Below are 14,868 nucleotides of genomic sequence, written 5' to 3' on the forward strand. Positions count from 1 at the left end.
TGTCATAAGCCCTAGACAGAAGAAGGCTTCATCTACAAAAATGCCTTTGGTTTAAAAATGTTTGAAAACCATTAACTTACTAAGGATGAAAGACTGTCCAGTATTTTGTTTTCAATCTTAAGAACTCCTTGAAATATGCTGACATTCTTGGTCTATATAGTTTGATTCTGGAAAGGTAGAAAAGTCTTGAACACATCCTCTTTTCCCCCTCCACTACTCAATGATGGCTGAATCTTCTTGAAAAAGGGACAAAGCCTTCCCTTCCTATATTAGGGATAATGCTGAAAATGCCAGAAGAAAGATAACATATTAACTTAAATCAACAATTAGTGAAATTGGTTATTACTGGATCCTTTTCTTATAGGAATAAGTTAAGAAAAAAGGGTTTCATGGAAAAATAAGTACTTTGGAAGAGAAGAGAATATAGAGCAGGAAAGCAAAAACAATTTAAAGATTAAGCTTATATAAGGGTAAATGGCTGATATTTTAATATACATTTTGGGGTTTAAAATATGGAGCTCTAGGATGGCAAGTGTGACTAGGAATGAACTCTTGGGGTTGCCCATTATATATTCCAAGGGCGGCAGCAGGAGCTCTGGGTTTCAGTGCGCTACTGATTAACTGAGTGACCTCAGTGTAGGCCACTGATCTTGTGGGTGTTCAGTTTCTTCACCTGAGGAATAAGTTTACACTAGATGACTTCTAAGTTCCTTCAAGTTTTAAAATCCTGTGATCGAAACCCAGGCTACTTACCTGTGAGATCAGTCCCTTCTGGGAAAATGAGGAGTTGAAGTGGTTCACAGATACCACAAAAATAATCAATCATGTCTTCAAAATGGCTCTTGTCCTCCTTCCATTTCCTATGAATGAAGATATAGGCAGCAGCTTGCATGGCCCAACCTAGGATAATTCAACAAGTATTTAAATACAATTTTATTGCCAATATCCACAATGTCATTGAAAACAAGATTTCAGTTTGGGTTTTGCTACACATTATTTATTATCATAATAAGCACCTCATGATGTATAAACCTTAAATTCAGCAATGATCTTGGGTTAAATGACACATATATCAGAAAACGTTCTTAAAAGGGTAAGTATATCCTGGGATTTTCAAATTTCTCAAAAACCTCTTCTCAAGCCAAACATTTCTTAAAATATCAAGGAGAAAAATTCCCTAATATTTCTCAGTAACTCATCCAAGATTTTAACAATCCTAACCAAACAGACATTTTAACCAAGCTACCTCCAAGAGATGTAAGAATATGTGCTGTCATACTGTCAGGTTCACAAAACAACAAGCAAAAAGGGTTGTTTTGAAGTCACCTATATAAGCATTTTCTTTAATACTTCCCTTTCTGTGCTACTCAATCTCTAGATGTAACTGCTATTTTCAATGCTAGCCACTTCTTTAGATTTTATCTAGAAGTAAAGAGAAAGTATGTGATGGCTATTAAGCACGTCATAATCAGAGTGTACACTGTGATCACATTCCCTTTCTCTGGGGCAAATCGACCCTGCTATAGCAGAGGCAGACCTAGGCAGCCATATTTACCAGACCATCCATCCCTCCCGGGCCACCAAGGACCATGATGACAGTGGTAGATGGCTGGCTCCAGGCAGCCAATCCACAGTCTGTTTAACAGCCTAGGAAGCATGAAAAGCTTGGCCCAAGCACAATAACTCTCTAGGCCAACCAAAGGTTCTCCCTTAGAAATTTTACCTGGGACCACAGAGAAAACAAACAAGTTGGTAGTATAAAGGCAAATGGAGGGACTTCCAGGAAGATGGCGGATTAGGAGAGACAGGGCAAAATCCTCCTCTGTGAAAAAGAGAGGGCAGAAAGGGCTTCCAGAACAGCAGTTCCAGGGATCTAATGGCTGGGCAGGGACTTCTACACCACATAGTGAGTAGGTAGCTGGAGAAGCTGAGAGATTGCGTCTAAGACCAGTGAGTGTTTGGCCGGGAATGCCACAGGGGAACAGGCAGTTGGAGCCTGCTAATGAGCACAAAGAGAAGCAGCCTTCTACTCCCGGGGCACCCTCTTCAGCACCTGGCTGGGGTGATAACCCTTCGCAGATGTGCAGCCAAAAGCCCCCGTGCCAGGAAATGGTGGTTGGAGCAGGCAGATGAGCACAGAAGGGGGCAGCTTTCCACGCCCCGTGCAGCCACCTTAGCAATTGAGTGGGAAGATAACCCTTCACAGCCCTGTGGCTGCTGAGCTGGGGACTAGCAACCAGACATGGAGCAAGCAGCTTTCTATGCCCCATCTCTGCAGTTGGCTGGGGAAAGAACCCTTCGCAGCCTTGTAGCTAAGAGTTCTTCTGAGGGAATTTGGGATTTGGCAGACTTGGGACATCATGCACTCTTCCTCAATGGAAGTCCTCAGTGTACACAGCCTAGAGGCAAGAGCACTGCACTGAAGTGCCAGGAGCCCTCCCCCAATCCCAAGGACTCATGGGCACAGGGCAGACAGGGACTGTGGGGCATTTGAGCTGGAAGGTGAGAAGGGCAGCTCTGCAGCCACAGAGTAATCCACCCACAGCCCTGGGAATGGCCAGGACCACTGTGTCCTGGAGCAAACTCCCTGTCAAACTGCGCAGGACATGCCCCCTCACCCACAGGGCTAGAAGTTCCCAGTGCACAAGGAACACTGGTGCACTGACTGGATTTCCACATGGTTTAGACCCCCACTTCGTGCACAGATGAAGTTGGCAGAGAACTGGCTTGCGGGTAAGAGGTAGCTCAAGAGCTCCATCTGCTGGTAGGACAGCGAACTACCCACCAAGCTGCAGCTCTGCCAAATTATAGATAAATGTTCACATAATCAATCCTGCATATCCTAAAAGAACTCTATCAAGATAAGCAAATGCCAAAAGGACAAAAACAACAGAAAATTATAAAGCATATGAAGAAACCAGAAGATACGGACAACCTAAATATCCAAATTAAAAAGCCACGGGAGACACAGAACTTGCAGCAATTAATCAAAGAAGTATACACAAACATCCATGTCATGGCTAAGGATATAAAGGACAAGAAGACCCAGAAGAGTATAAGGAAGAATTTACAAGAGTAAATACAAAAAAAAAAAAGCAGATCTTATGGAAATAAACGATACTGTATGTGCCAGTTTGAATATATTGTGTCCCCCAAATGCCATTATCTTTGATGTAATCTTGTGTGGGCAGACGTTATCAGTGTTGATTAGATTTCTTTGAGTGTTTCTTTGGAGATGTGCCCCACCCAGCTGTGGGTGATGACTCTGATTGAATAATGTCCATGGAGGTGTTGCTCCACTCATTCAGGGTGGGTCTAAGTTGAGTCACTGGAGCCATATAAATGAGCTGATGGACAGAGGGAACTCAGTGTAGCTGAGAGTGAACTTTTGAAGAGGAGTTACAGCCAAGAGGGACACTTTGAAGAAAGCATAGGAGTGGCAGATGAGAGAGAGTTTGAAGACGGCTGTTGAAAGCAGACTCTTGCTCCAGAGAAGCTAAGAGAGGACAGATATCCAAAGTGCAACTAAGAGTGACATTTTTGAGGAACTGCAGCCTAGAGAGGAACGTCCTGGGAAAAAGCCATTTTGAAACCAGAACTTTGGAGCAGACACCAGCCACGTGCCTTCCCAGCTAACAGAGGTTTTTCAGACACCATTGGCCATCCTCCAGTGAAGGTACCCGATTGCTGATGTGTTATCTTGGACACTTTATGGCCTTACGACTGTAACTGTGTAACCAAATAAACCCCTTTTATAAAAGCCAATCCATCTCTGGTGTTTTGCATTCCAGCAGCATTAGCAAACTAGAACACTGTAGATCAAATTAAAAATATTGTTGAGACACAAAGCAGCAGATTTGAAGAGGCAGAGGAAAGAATCTCGACGACAGGATGATGGAATGCGAAAGCACAAAAGAATGAATGGTGAAAAAATTGAAAAAATTTGAAATGGATCTCAGGGAAATGATGGACAAAATGAAGTGCACAAATATAAGAATCACTGGTGCTCCAGAAGGGGAAGACAAGACTAAAGGGCTAGGAAAAGATTCGATGACACTGTTGGGGAAAACTTCCCAACCCTTCTAAACAACATAAATATGCAAATCAAAGATGCCCAATGAACTCCAAATAGAAGAAATCCAAATAAACCCACTCCAAGACATATTTTGATCAGATTGTCAAATGTTGAACAGAAGGAGAAAGTTCTGAAAGCAGCAAGAGAGAAGCAATTCACCACGTACAAGGGAAACAACATAAGACTAAGTACTGACTACTGAGCAAGTGCCACGGAGAAAACAAGGCAGTCATAAGACATATTTAAAATTCTGAAAGAAAAATTGCCAGCCAAGAATTCTTTATCCAGCAAAGCTCTCCTTCAAAATTGAGGGAGAGCTTAAAATTTTCACAGACAAACCAATGCTGAGAGAATTTCTTAACAAGAGTCCTGCCCTACAAGAAACACTAAAGGGAGCTCTACTGGCTGAGGAAAAAAGACAAGAGAGAGAGGCCTTGGAGAAGGGCACATAACTGAAGAGTGTCAGTAAGGGTAACTTAAAGGAAATAGAGGAAAAAAATAGATCTGGCAAGTAAAATCCAAAGGATAAGATGGATGATTCGAAAACTGCCTTCACAGTAATAACATTGAATGTGAATGGATTAAACTCCCCAATTAAAAGATACAGATTGGCAGAATGGATTAAAAAATATGAACCGTAATATGCTGTTTACAAGAGACTCATCTTAGACCCAGTGACACAGAGAGACTGAAAGTGAGGGGATGGAAAAAAATATTCCATGAAAGCTACAGCCAAAAGAAAGCAGGGGTGGCAATACTAATTTCAGATAAAACAGACTTTAAATGCAAGGATGCCATAAAAGAAAAAGAAGATAAATGACACAGTGGAACTGTAACCTAAAACAGTGTTTGAAATTTGTTCTATAGCTATTCATTGAATTGTGCTTTGAAAGTCTTTACCTTTCTGTATATACCCTATATTTCATAATAAGGAAAGAACTGAAACTGTGGCACTGTAACCCACAACAATTTTTGAAATTATCTATATAACTGCTTGTTGAGCTGCACATCAAAAGTTAACACCTTTCTTAGTGACACATCCCAAAGTAATTTGGGCAGATAATAAAAAATATATTCACAGCCGCCCCCCCCACCCCAGCCCCGAGGAGCTGGGGGAAGGTGCAGAAGTGTTGGACTTCCTCACCTGGACTGGTACTGATGTTGTCGCAAACACTGGGACTGGCGGTTTGATGTGCTGAGCCCTTGGTCATGGGACTTGCCCTTAAGGGGCTCGTTGCTGTGGAGGAGAGGCTAAACTTGCATGTAATTGTGCCTAAGAGTCTCCCCCTGAGTACCTCTTTGTTGCTCAGATATGGCCCTCTCTCTCTCTGAGCCACCTCGAGGGGTAAACTCACTGCCCTCTCCCCTACGTGGGACCCAACTCCCAAGGGTGTAAATCTCCCTGGCAATGCAGGATATGACTCCTGGGGATGAATCTGGACCTGGCATCGTGGGACTGGGAGTATCTTCTTGAACAAAAGGGGGATGCAAAATGAGACGAAATAGTTTCAGTGGCTGAGAGATTTCAAATGGAGTCGAGAGGTCACTCTGGTGGACATTCTTATGCACTAACTAGATAATACCTCTTAGGTTTTAATGTACTGGAATAGCTAGAAGTAAATACCTGAAACTACCAAACTCCAACCCAGCAGTCTGGACTCCTGAAGATGATTATATAATAATGTAGATTACAAGGGGTGACAGTGTGATTGTGAAAACCTTGTGGAGCACACCCCCTTTATCTAGTATGGATGGATGAGTAGAAAAATGGGGATAAAAACTAAATGACAAATATGGTGGGATGGGGGGGATGGTTTGGGTGTTCTTTTTTCGCTTTTATTTTTTATTCTTATTCTGATTCTTTCTGATGTAAGGAAAATGTTCAGAAATAGATTGTGGTGATGAACACATAACTATATGATCATACTGTGAACAGTTGATTGTATACCATGGATGATTGTATGGTATGTGAATATATTTCAATAAAACTGAATTTAAAAAAAAAAAAGTTAACACCTTTCTGTATGTGTTACATTTTACAATAATGGAAATAGCTGAAGTTGTGGAATTGTGACTCATCACACTGTCTGAAATTTACTAACTACTTGTTAAATCGTACTTTGAAAGTTATCACTGTTACGTGTATATGTTAAAGTTCAAAATAAAAAATAGATTTTAAAAAAAAGGCAAATGGAGGGACAAAGAAGCAGATGGGGAGCCAGTAGCAGCTTTATATTCCTTGTTCCTTTGTAGATAACCGAATTTTTTTTCTCCCTTTGAAGGTTTTATGTTTTTCTCTTTATCTTTGGTTTTAAGGAATTTCACCAGTATGAGTCTAGGTATGCAACTTTTTCATTACTTCTGCTCAGCAGTTGGTAAATTCTTCCCATTTTTGAATGTTTCTTGAACACAGAATATTTTCCCCATTATTTAGAAAATATATTTATTTTTCTCCTCTTCATTCTTTTGTATTTTGCGTCTGGAACTTCTGATAGACAGATGTTAAAATTCTGGAGCTCTCCTCACAATTTTCATCTCATCTCTTTTGACATTGTGAAGAAAGTCCAACCTCACACAGATACAGAACTGGAAAATGGAGAACTACTTTAATAGCCTTTTTAGATAATTTTGGATATTCTTCCTTCATAGTTTATCACAACTTTAAAAGGCAGTTTCTTAAAAACGAATTGCAGAGTGAAATCAGAAATAACAACAGTTTTTGTCTTCTATTATATTCAAATGCATTGGTCTGTCTTCCACTTTGAATGGATCTCTTCCCCGTACAGGATTTAGCATGTCACCATGCACTTATCACCGACCAGTTCACTGAATTCTACAAATCTTCCAAATGCTAACACATTTGATTATACCATATCGGAAAGTCACATTCATCAATATCACTACTAATCTCATCAGAAGATATTAAGTATTGGGAAAATACTTTTACTTGAAAGCTCAAATTTTTTCACTGGCAACACATGATGTCAGTTATTTTACTTAAAGTGACAGGCTCACTAGATTTATTTTCAAGAAAACATCTATCAATTACCCAAGTCTAAATAACCAGTTTGTCAATTATTTTTCAAGTAAAAAATAGTATATCTTGGAAATAAAGGTTATATCAGTCTCCAAATCAACTATATTAAAACTTTTCCTAAGAAAGCCACTGTATTTGAGTATGCAGTTGAAGGGCTTTATGTGAATTCTCCATTTCTGCACACAGCATATTAAAGAGCTGTACACTCAAGGGCCAAGACTTAATAACAGTAATAATCTTTACTACTTCCTCAACAGCATTCTTAATTGAAAGGACATTTTTCTCCCATTTTACTGCAAGTATGTGACAATGAAGAACACAACGACCAGCATAGGTTAGTTCTACTGCCTTGATTCTGGCTAAGGTACCTGTGGTTTTACCCACCACTGCTTTTTTTTTTTTTTTTAAGCTTTTCATTTAGACTTAATTTTAGATTTACTGAAGAGGTATGAAGATTCCTGTTATATCCTAGACCTGGCTACATTTACTGATAATATCTTACATTATCCATGGAACACTTATATAAACCAAGTATTGGTACAAAACTAAACTACAGATTTTATTCAGATTTCACACTTTTTTCACTAATGATCCGATCAGGATGCCCATTGTCTCCCGTCTCCACTGTCTCTTCTGGTGATGGTTTCACAGCCTTTTCTTGTTTTTTTTTTTTTTTTTTAATGACACATTTAAAGAGTACATTGGTTGGGTATCTTATAGACTGCCCCTCAATTTGGGTTTATCTGATGTTTTTCTCACAACAAGACTGGGGTTCTAGATTTGGGGGACACCAGAGGTGATAAGCCCTTCTCATTGGCCTGTATCAGGAGGTCCATGCTAGTAGTATGACCTGCTGGTGACATAAACTGTGACCACTTGGTTAAGGAGGCATCCAGCCACATCTTCCACTGGAGAGTGATTTTGCCTTTCCTTAAACATATTGTCAGGTGCGAATCACCAGGTCCAGCCCACTCTCCAGGAGAGAGGAATTAAGCTCCACTTACTGGAAGGAGGAGTATCAAATAATTTGTGGATATATTGTTAAAACCACCACGGTAATTAATATTTTGGGAGAGACAGGTTGAGGCTATTCAAATATCCTGTTTTCTCTTTAAATTTTCTCCCTACCTTTAGCATTGTCCGTGGATCTTGCCTGAAGCAGTTATTGATGGGCTGTGGTAATGGTGATTTCCTATTACCCTCATTCCTTCTACATGCAACACTTGGAATCCTTCTTTGAGGAAGACATGTCCCTTCCTCCCATTGACTTAATTCAATCACGTATTCATATCAGTATGGACTCATGAAGAGTATTTTTTGGGTTATTTTGCGATTTTGCTCCAGCTTTGGGAGTTCTTTCAGGTTGGCTTTTGATATGCCCTCTCCCCCTCCATTTAAGTACTTCCTTACTTTCTGGAACTAAAAGATGCTCCAGGCTCACTTGTACTTTTGCTGTCCTAGCCCTAAAGTCAACCATTTCTCCAAGAAGTCCTGATTCCTTTTCTAGGAGAATGGCATTTAGAAACAAATATTTGGGTACTAGGTGTACATCACTTCTTCTGAAACATCTATGCAAATGGCAACATGATGAGAAAGACAAGAAACATCTTAATATTATCATGAAAATAGTTCTGACCCCACAGACCCCCTGAACTGAACACTCCCAATGGATTGCTGGCCACACTCTGAGAACTGCTCCATTAAAGCAACTCCTCCAAAGAATTATTTGAGAGTAGTAACATACATTCATTTAATATTTATTTAGTGCCTACTTGACAGCAGATGATATTTACAGTCCTAAGAGGGAAAAAAAGGCCCTGCCTTTATGACACTATAATAAATCAATAAATTTTCAGTATTTCCATGCTGTGGAGAAAAATAATCAGGGTAAAGAGTGTTTTGGGGGAGATAGAGCGTGCTTTCCTTTTTTATAGAAAGAAACCAGGACAACACTAGAAATCAGGAAAGTATGGCAGCTTTCCGTAGACTAGAAATGTTGAAGAAGACCCTACAGAAAGAGAAAGATGCCAGTAAGCCTGGTCATTATTAAAGCTTATTTTTCAGCTAAGTCATTGGCTGCTGTCCATTCTCTGCAGTTCTGTTTGGAGCATCCACCCTCCAACCCCTTCATTACAGGGAAACATACAGACCTTTGGTTCTTCCAGTGTCTCAAAGACCCATATTCTCTTTCCCTGACCACCCGGCCTTCATTTCCTCCTACTTTGTACTGGTATAGTAAATTTTTTTGTCATTGCAAACCTCTCTTTGTCCCATGTGTTGAGTTCCTATTTAAATGTTTCATTCTTAACTTGTCTGTTTGCCTGTTTTTTTTTTTTTTCCCATATGAGTTGTATGCTCTTTACAAAGTATCTTACACATTGTAGGCTCTTAAATATTGATTAACTTGATTGGATTTCCTGAAAATGCAAACCACTAATGGGAAAAGATCTTGAATTGCGAAAAAAAAAAGATTTTAGAACAGTTATGCAAACAAATGCAAGGGAAATTAAGCAAAGCATAAGCATAGGCAGCAAACAAAACAGAGCATGTTTGCAAATGAGAGTGAAGGTCAGGAATTAAAGTTGGGAGTTTGCAGGAGTAAATGAAAGAAAAGGAAAAGAATGGATGCATTTTAGTGGTCAGCTATATCCATCTTCAGACTATACTAGATTCAGCTTGTTTACAATTTGGTGTGAATTTAGGGAGAACTTAAGACTGTTATTCATAATTATTTCTAAATAAATTATTGCTTACCTTATGTTTGGAATATAATTATCTGGTCTATTTAGTTCATTTACAAATGACTAAAGGAAAATAATAAATTATATTTGTAGTGGTGGGCTGGAAGATGGATTAGAATTTGGAATTAGAAAGTTCTTTTCTCAAAGTATAAAAATGACAGACTTTATGTAACAGGCTAGGAAAGAAACCATTATGAGAATTTAGATTCCAGGTCGAGTTATAAAGAGTTTTGATAAATTACTGTTTAGAATTTGCTAAGATACAGGAAACTAGAGTTTAAGACAAAATGTCCTATAGTTCGATTTTAGTTGTCTACAATGGTGGTTGGCATATAGATTTTTATTTTCAGCCAGCTTTGTAACTACTTAGTAACAACTAATGAAACGAAATATTAAACTTAAGAGTGTCATAAACAGCCCATTTGTCTGATAATTTTGTACCACGCAGGCAACCATGTGTGGGCCTTTTGTGCATATCCAGCTCATGGTTTCTTGGTTTCTCTGGATCATTAATCACACTTGAGAGGCAGAACAATTTGAGGCTTTTAGGAAACATAAAAGAAGCAGTAAACTTTAAAGAGAAAATTTTCCCTGACATGACCTCATGCTTTCAAATTAAATTATCACTATAATCTAGAGTTCCAAAACTGCAACATAATGTAATGGTGAAAACTAGGAAAATCACAAATTGTGATATATCTGGATTATTCAGAATGAGATCAGAAAGAAGTCAGGAACAGCTTGGCCTCTGATGAAGGCTTTCATCCATTTTCAGTGTTTAATGGCAAGCAAAGACTGTGAATGTACGTTCAGAAGCTCCTGTGGTGGTCTGCGTCAGCATAGCAATTGAGAATCAATAGGAGGCTATTCCTAAATTCAGCTTCCCAGAGTATAACTTGTCTGCTAAAATATTAAAGAATTTTCTTTTTGTCCAATTTGGTTTACAGAAATGACTAGAATTTTATTTTAAATGCCTGTGAGTGTTTTATAAGCATTTTCTTTATTAAGATCATGAATAAAAACGCTAATTTAAAAATCTATTGTACAGCTTCTCAGTACACCGCCAAAACAATGTCTCACCACCAACAGCACTCCACTCCTGCCAGGTTCTTTGAGGCAACCACATTACCTCAGGTAAGTGTGTCTCATCACCCAAACAAACAACTGCTTAGGATTGATCTCCCGGGAAGAATCTCTACAGCAAGTGTACTTTTTTTAACTACAGAAGTTGTGGGTTTACAGAACAATTGTGCATAGAATACAGGATTCCTGTATACCACCCTATTATTAACAGCTTTTATTGGCGTGGGACATTTGTTACAGTTGACGAGAGCACATTTTTATAATTGCACTGTTAACTTTAGTCCATGGTTTAACTTAGGATTCACTGTTTGTGTTGTGAGTTCCATGGATTTTTTTTTTTTTTTTAATTTTTATTCTAGTAACAGCAGGAGAATTTTAAGCTCTATTTGAGATCCTTTCTTCAAAGGGAGTTCCAGTCAAGGATTCCTGGCTACTTAATAATTATACCACAACTGTCACTCTCACAGCCAACTTCCTGTTGTTCTGACCACCTTTAGTCAATTGATTAATTTATGGCTTCCTAAAGCATCTAAATCATAGTAAAGGTTCCATGGAAGCCTTCTTCCCTGTGTTGTTTCTTTCATTATTAAACACGTAAAGGCCGGAGATGATGTTTCACTAATTTTAGCAATGAACCTCTGTGATGGACAAATTCCATGAACTGAGGATGAAAACACCTGACCCTGGCTTTCTCAGCCTTCTATCTGCTTGGGATGAATCAGTCTCACCAAAGGGACAAAAGAGAGAGGCTACTGTGAGGCTCTGGGAAAGAGTTTCCCCATTGACAAAAGGAAAGAGGTTGATGAAGGGACTGTGGCACTCCCTTCCTGCTTCTGGACATTGTTGTGAGAGTACATAATTCTTGGAGCTACTGCAACCATCTTGGGTACAAGAGGGGAAGCACTGCAGCCATCACAGGACTGGAGGGCCTGACTTTGGGAGGACATCACTGGGTATCTGGATCAGCCTGGGGCAGGCTTCATTTTATGTGAGAAACAGAAACCTGGATTGTTTATATAACTTTTAGACTGGTATTCTACAACTTACAGCCCAAAGTATCTTTATAGAACTTGCTTTCTTCTTACATTTCACCAAGCTATAAGGAAAAGTATCTAGTGACTGATCACTCATTCAGTAAATTTTTTAAATGCTCATCACGAATCAAGGCTTCTACGAAAATTGTCAAATGAAATATAATAAGAGTAAATAAACATATTTTAGTTCTGTTGCCTAGAACACACATGCATACTACTGCTTATTTTTTTAATACATAACCCGATCCATTTCATACTAGCAACTCTACTGCTAGTTGAAAAGTAAGTTCTTTTAACTGTTAGAACTTCCTTGACTGAGGTAAGTTTTAATGCAAGTTTTTTATTTATTTTGGTACTAGTTGGGAACAAACTAAATCAGCTAAATCATATGCCAGGCAGTATACCAGGATTACACTTATTTCTAGGATTACAATGAGAAATAAGGAAATTTTTAGGATTGCATTTAGATCTAAATAACTTTTTAAATGAAGCTTTTGTTTTGAATGTGTCAGCTGACATCTGAAGAAAGTTCCAGCCTTGAGCTATGTGGAAGCTGACAGTTTCCTTGGCAGGGAGAAATGGCTCTGGGCTTTATGGTTACCCAGTCAATCAGTTAGCTTCCCTAAATTGGATAGCCTAATGGTGGGCAGTGTCTCTAACAGATCAGTCGGGTTTGCATTACCTTAAGCCTCTGGGTATCCAAAAATGTGAGCTGTGAGGCCTGTGTTGCCTCCAGGATTTCTAGTACCCTCAGGTCTGCTGAAACATTAAGGAACCCCATTGCCTAAATTAATAATTGAATACTAAAAAAATATCTACAAGAATACTTTTATAATTGGGTGATTTTAACAGAGAGCAGCCAAAGAATTTGGGGGGGGGGGAGGAACTTCAGGGTTTTGAGTCTACTTCTATTTAGTGGAAAAGCACAAATAAAATAAATCATACACTGATCTGTTTGAGTTAACTTTGAAAACGGTACTTTGCAATGGGACCAGTGTACCTTATGACCAGTTTCCTTGTTCATCTTAATTTCGTTAGATATTTCAGTTTTCCTTTCACTTGTGGGTAAAGTACCTCTAAATTGTTATGGTATGTTTCAAGGGAAAAACAACATTGCAATATCAAGGAAAAAAATAATTTAGATGGTTTTGTATTATATATGCCTTCATTAGGGGAATTAGAAAAAAAGCTATGTGGCCATTTATCTTGTTTATTCCATATTGTAATAAATCCTATGGAAAATATTTTCCTTATGCTTTAAAAGTCAGATATTTATGGGTCTCATACCATTGTGTAATGAACAGCAGGCAGAAACATATTATGTAGACAAGAATTTTAAATGTTCTTCCACAGTAAAAATAATGTAAAACTCTATCTTAGCTATGTAGTCCATAGCAAAATTTGTGGGATGCATCTAAAGCATTGCAAAAAAAGGAAGTGCCTGTATTAAAAAAGAAGAAAGGTCTCAGAACAATGATATCAGCTTCCACTGTGAGAAACTGGAAATAGAAGAGGAAATTAAACCCAAAGGAAACAGTGGTAAATAAACAATAAACATATGAAGAGAAATCAGTATAACTGAAAACAGAAAAACAATAGAGAAAAAAAATCAATGAATTCAAAACCAAATTCTTTGAAAAAGAAATCAATCAACTTGATACAACTGTAGCTAAACTGATCAAGAAAGGAAAGTGAGAAATGAAAGGGGCAATCACTACAGAGAAAACTCACTCATGTGTGAAATACTGCATATAAAAAGATAATCATTGCAACATTATTTGCTGAAGATTGATGGGAGTTTGATTAAAAATATAGTGTATCCCTACAAAATAATATTATGCACCATTAAAAAGAATGAGACAGCTATAGGTATACTAACATGAAATAATCTCCAAGACATATTTTTAAAATATGTACTCTTTAAAAAGGTAAAGAAGAGTGCATATCTTGTTACATCCATTTCTGTGTGTAGCAAATGGATCTGCATGAAAGTCTCTGGAAGAAACTGGACTGGCAGAAACAGCTCTGCAGAGAAAAACTGAATGACTTCAGGACAGGATGGGACAGAAATGTACTTTCACAGAAAACTCTTGGTAATTTTTTATTTTGTACATTGCCCTTGTCATATATAATACATATAAACAACACTTAGACCTTTACTTAAAATTAAGTCTTTCTTGTGTTTTGACTCTAAAGCCAGAAAGACACGGCTTCAAAATTTAGTAACACCCCTTAATATCTATATGCAACAAGACAAATTGCTTAACATTCTTAAACTCTATTTTCTTTTAACAATGGGATTATGCTACAACATGTAGTTGAGAGATAACGTACACAAAGCCCCTTGCAAAGTATTTGGCACAAAGTGGCAAGTAAAGAATATTAGAGACTTTTCACTTTTTCTTCTGCTGAACCATCTCAAATTAAATGACATGCAAGTTTTTTTCAGCCTGACTTAAGAGAGACCAAGATATGGAGGTACAAACCACTAATCTGAGAGAAGTCCTTAAAACTAACTTTTACTAGATAGGTTTCTTTTACATAAACCATAGATGGTAATCTATAGGTTTTGTCCATGTAATCTGACATAGAGGGTATTCCAGTTTGCTAATGCTGCCGGAATGCAAAACACCAGAAATGGACTGGCTTTTACAAAGGGGGTTTATTTGGTTACACAGATAAAGTCTTTAAGGCCATAAAGTGTCCATCAACAAAGGGTACCTTCCCTGGAAAAAGGCCATTGGCATCCGGAAAACCTCTGTTAGCTGGGAAGACACATGGCTGGTGCCTGCTGATCTCAGGTGGAGTTTCAAAATGGCGTTCTCCAAAATGTCTGCATCAGCTTCCAACGTCCGTCTTCAAAATGTCTCTCAGCTCCAGCTTGCTATGAGCTCCTTC

General features: G+C 38.4%; 1 protein-coding gene across 4 annotated transcripts in view; it reads right to left on the reverse strand.

Moving 5' to 3' along the window:
* The window catches only part of LCLAT1 (lysocardiolipin acyltransferase 1), a 229,471-nt gene that overhangs the window by 89,108 nt on the left and 125,495 nt on the right, over positions 1 to 14,868 (reverse strand). For all 4 annotated transcript variants that reach the window (XM_037806563.1, XM_037806562.1, XM_037806561.1 and 1 more), the window contains exon 4: positions 754 to 900. In XM_037806563.1, coding sequence (XP_037662491.1) covers positions 754 to 900 — 147 coding nt within the window. The remainder of the gene's footprint in view (positions 1 to 753; positions 901 to 14,868) is intronic.

This window comes from Choloepus didactylus, chromosome 17 (assembly GCF_015220235.1).
Source record: "Choloepus didactylus isolate mChoDid1 chromosome 17, mChoDid1.pri, whole genome shotgun sequence".
Classification (NCBI taxonomy): Eukaryota; Metazoa; Chordata; class Mammalia; order Pilosa; family Megalonychidae; genus Choloepus; species Choloepus didactylus.